General features: G+C 35.8%; 1 protein-coding gene across 1 annotated transcript in view; it reads right to left on the reverse strand.

The window, feature by feature from the left end:
• Positions 1-908: 908 nt before the first annotated feature.
• LOC105136801 (protein MOR1-like) overlaps positions 909-3,695 on the reverse strand; it is an 18,876-nt gene continuing 16,089 nt past the window's right edge. Inside the window, exons 48-54 of the mRNA XM_011042285.1 lie at positions 3,050-3,147; positions 2,733-2,889; positions 2,530-2,646; positions 2,300-2,395; positions 2,076-2,147; positions 1,711-1,996; positions 909-1,591 (exon numbers count right to left, since the gene is read on the reverse strand). Of these exons, the coding sequence (XP_011040587.1) occupies positions 1,320-1,591; positions 1,711-1,996; positions 2,076-2,147; positions 2,300-2,395; positions 2,530-2,646; positions 2,733-2,889; positions 3,050-3,147 (1,098 nt within the window). The 3' untranslated portion in view covers positions 909-1,319. The remainder of the gene's footprint in view (positions 1,592-1,710; positions 1,997-2,075; positions 2,148-2,299; positions 2,396-2,529; positions 2,647-2,732; positions 2,890-3,049; positions 3,148-3,695) is intronic.

Here is a 3,695-nt window from a genome sequence, read left to right on the forward strand (position 1 = left end):
GAATAATAAAAAAAAAGGACACCACAACGATTCAAACAACACCTGAGTTTATATGTTTTCTCTTTATTTATTTTCTCAAGAAAAAAATAATTTAATCCTGAAGTTATAACTACATTACTAATTAAGTTCCATATCTTTTAATTTTATTAAAAAGAAGCTGGCATTAGACTATCATTCTTTCATCCTTGAATTTCTATGAAAAACTCATATTTGACTCAGTGGGTCAACTAGTAACCCCGATGAATCTAGACGAGACCTATTTTTTTAAAATGTGATTTTTCTTCTGGACCATTCTTTTTTATATAGTTTTTTTAGTTGATTTTTAACTCATTTTAAAGTTTATTATATAAATATTAGAAAAAAAAATTAATATGTATACTTTTATGTTTCCAATAAAAAAATTAATTTTTAATGTGAAATTTAAAATTTTTTATTATATATATTCTAAATTTACAAGAAAAAATTATATCTTTCTAATATAAGATAAAAATAAATTTTGTTTAAATACTTCAATTTAAAAAAATAATATAATATTTTTTTTAATTTTTTATGTTGTTTTTTAATATAAGATAAAAAACTTTCTAAAATATTCTTTTAAATTTTATTATTTATAATATATATAGCATTAATGAGACTAACAACAAAAATTCTATCAAATTAGAATGATAATTAGATTTTAGAGTTTATTAAAATTAAAATAATTCAAGTCTTCAGGATTTTGAGCTGAACCGATAAGCCATCCCAGTTTAAATGAGAAAATTGCACACTCGAGTTTTTGTGATTTATATGATTTGAACCTTGATGAAATCCCCAATCAACCCACCAAACCAAGCTGGTTTCATAACTATGACCCAAGCTAGGTGTTAAACTGCACATAACTGCCTAACACCCGCTGAAAAAACAAATTCTTTGACGAGCTATGCAGAATTGAAATTGAATATTAACATGCAACGTGGACATTTCCATGCTCCATCCATAATTTGTATACAAAGATCCGAAATCGGTATACAATTGTATTAATTGAAAGAAATCAAACAATATGCCAAAAATTTAACCTACAATATACATATTCCAGCAACAAAAGCAAGGAGATAACAACAAACCACTCCACTGTCTGCCCAGAGAGTGACACTTCAAAAACCCAACACAGGGAGAACAAACTCACCGCTGGTTGCTCGGTGGACACCCAGCTCTACATGATAATCTACCAGCAGAAACTCCGATTAAATTGCGATGGAACTCCCTGTCGAACAGAATCTTATAGCTCGGACATACAAAAATATGCAGAAGAGAATCTCAGCTCAACTCATTTTACTTATCTACAGAGGTTCAAGAGATCCACTTTTAAGTTTCTCCATCCGGGCTTGAAGCCCAGACAACGCCTTCTCATCCAAAGGATGAACACCGCCAAGCATAGGATTCTCTGTGCCTGCAGAGTCTGGCGCCTGAAGAATCAGACTAGAAAGTCCATTATTTAAATTATCATTCACAGACATCAGTGGCCTGCTTCCCGAATCAGGAAGCCCAGCAGTGGCAGCTAACTGCATGCTCTTCATCCTTTCCCTAATTGCATCTAATGTCCCGCTGGTTACTGCAATGGCAACACCATAACTTCCATCAACAAAGCACGAATACAGCATTCATTTTCCATCAACAATAACAAAGCACGAGTGTGTGTGAGAGAAGGATAGCGACTGTCAGCAAATTTACCTCCACTAATAAGCTTCTCATTTCTTTGGTCACCCAAAGAATTCTCCGAGACAAAACCTCTAGATAAAACAGCACCAACTTCTCTGTTATTTTCAGAATACGAGGGAGGTAGATGAAAGTTTGTCACTTCTGGTTTAGCATGTAAAGGTTTTGAATCATTCAAGGAGTTTGTATGAACAGGGGAAAGAGGCTGCAAATCAGGGGAGGAAACATTTGGAGCGGATGGAGGGGGGGTTGACATAGGCAAACTAGAAGGCGTCCTTCCTGCAGCAGTATTCTTCTCCATCTGCAATAAAATCAATTTTTGTAGGCAACTTGATGTGTGGTTCTTCCAATCACAATGATGAGATTGAGGAATTGCAAACCTGAGCTAGACCATCTCTAATGTAAGTGCGAAATGCCTCGCTAGCATTTTGGAGCTGAGCAAATATATCAACCTGCAATTTTGAAAAAGAAAAAACTGAAATGAATAAACAGCTGGTGGACATAATGCCAAAGTACTAACCATTGCAGGCCCCTAATTATCTCTAGTAAACAAAAACAGTAACATAACTTTGCCACTAGACACTAGAACACATCAATTACATACCTTGGGATATAACTGAGTAATGCGATAGAGCTCATATAAACCAATGGTGCAGGTTTGTTTGTCACCAATTTTCTTGAATATGGCAGCGAGTTCTTGCTGTAGTCAAAGTAAAATGCAATAAATACTAATGAGAAATTTAGAGGGCTTAAGAGAGATGAAATGCAAAATAAACTAGTTTCATTTATTAATTGAAGACAGCCAAATCATTTGAGATGAAGCTACGCAATTACCTTCAACTGAGCCTCAGCAGAATGCGTGGCAGGTGATGAATTGTTGGCCGCAGAATCACCCCAATGATTTTGGACCCCAGGGGCTGTAGAGGTTAACATTCTTGCAGCAGCTAAAGTCTGGAAAGAAAAAAAGAAAGAAACAAGCATGAGTAAAAAATGACCAGGTTGAATAAATACAGAACTGTTAGTTCTTAGCTTTGTACCTCAAGATTAAGATCAATGTAGGCGAGAATAATTGGCTGAGGTTTCATGTCAATAGGAACCATGGATAGGTGACCCTTTATGGAAGCTCCACGGAGCTTAACAAGCTCATGAAGAACAGTTTTCACCATACGCAAAGGCTTGTCATCCGCTCCAGCTCTATTTATAAGTTCAGAAAAAGCATAAAAACAGGGAAGTCAGATCCATCAACTTAAGAGACCAAATTGAAAGGTACATATTGATGCTCCAGAGAAATGAAATGAAACAATTTAACAAGAACCAGACACTAACAGGGGAAAGGGAGAGCAATTAAACATACCTTCTCCTGATTTCTTCCATTCCCAATTCTTGGAGGTAAATATGGATGCTCCTAAGGATGTGGTCAAGATCAACATCATATATAGTGCTTTGAAGAACCTGAGAAAACTAAACTTTGGTGACATCCAACAATAATAAACAACGGTTAATAAGCTGGCCAGTTCAATACACAATCCTGCTGCCAAGGGGGAAGGATGGCATCAGCCCCACAACTCCATAGATGCTAAAAATATTATGTTTGGGGAACTTCAAATGGAAGGGGGTCAGGTAGATATCAGCCTCCCCAACTCCATAGATGGTGAATAACATTCCAGAATAAGGTGGTACCCTGTCTCAGTCTACCATAAGCAGAAATAATTGACTAAAAATACCGAACAACTTTCTTTAAGGGGACACATTAAACACTCAAACTGTTCTTAGCGGCAGCAAACATATTGGTTCATTCCTTCATTCCAATTACTTGTTGAACTCTCACAGATTTCTCCAATTTTGGACAACATGAACAAAGTGACAAACCATGTTAGACTAAGGAGCTGCAATTTTAGTGTGAAATTTACCTCACAAATTTATTTTTGACATGTTAAGAGTTCCAGGCCTGACTCTCCCAACCAAGTCTCATGCATATCACGGACAAGACTAGTTTTAGG

This window comes from Populus euphratica, unplaced genomic scaffold (assembly GCF_000495115.2).
Source record: "Populus euphratica unplaced genomic scaffold, PopEup_1.0 scaffold62.1, whole genome shotgun sequence".
NCBI lineage: Eukaryota > Viridiplantae > Streptophyta > Magnoliopsida > Malpighiales > Salicaceae > Populus > Populus euphratica.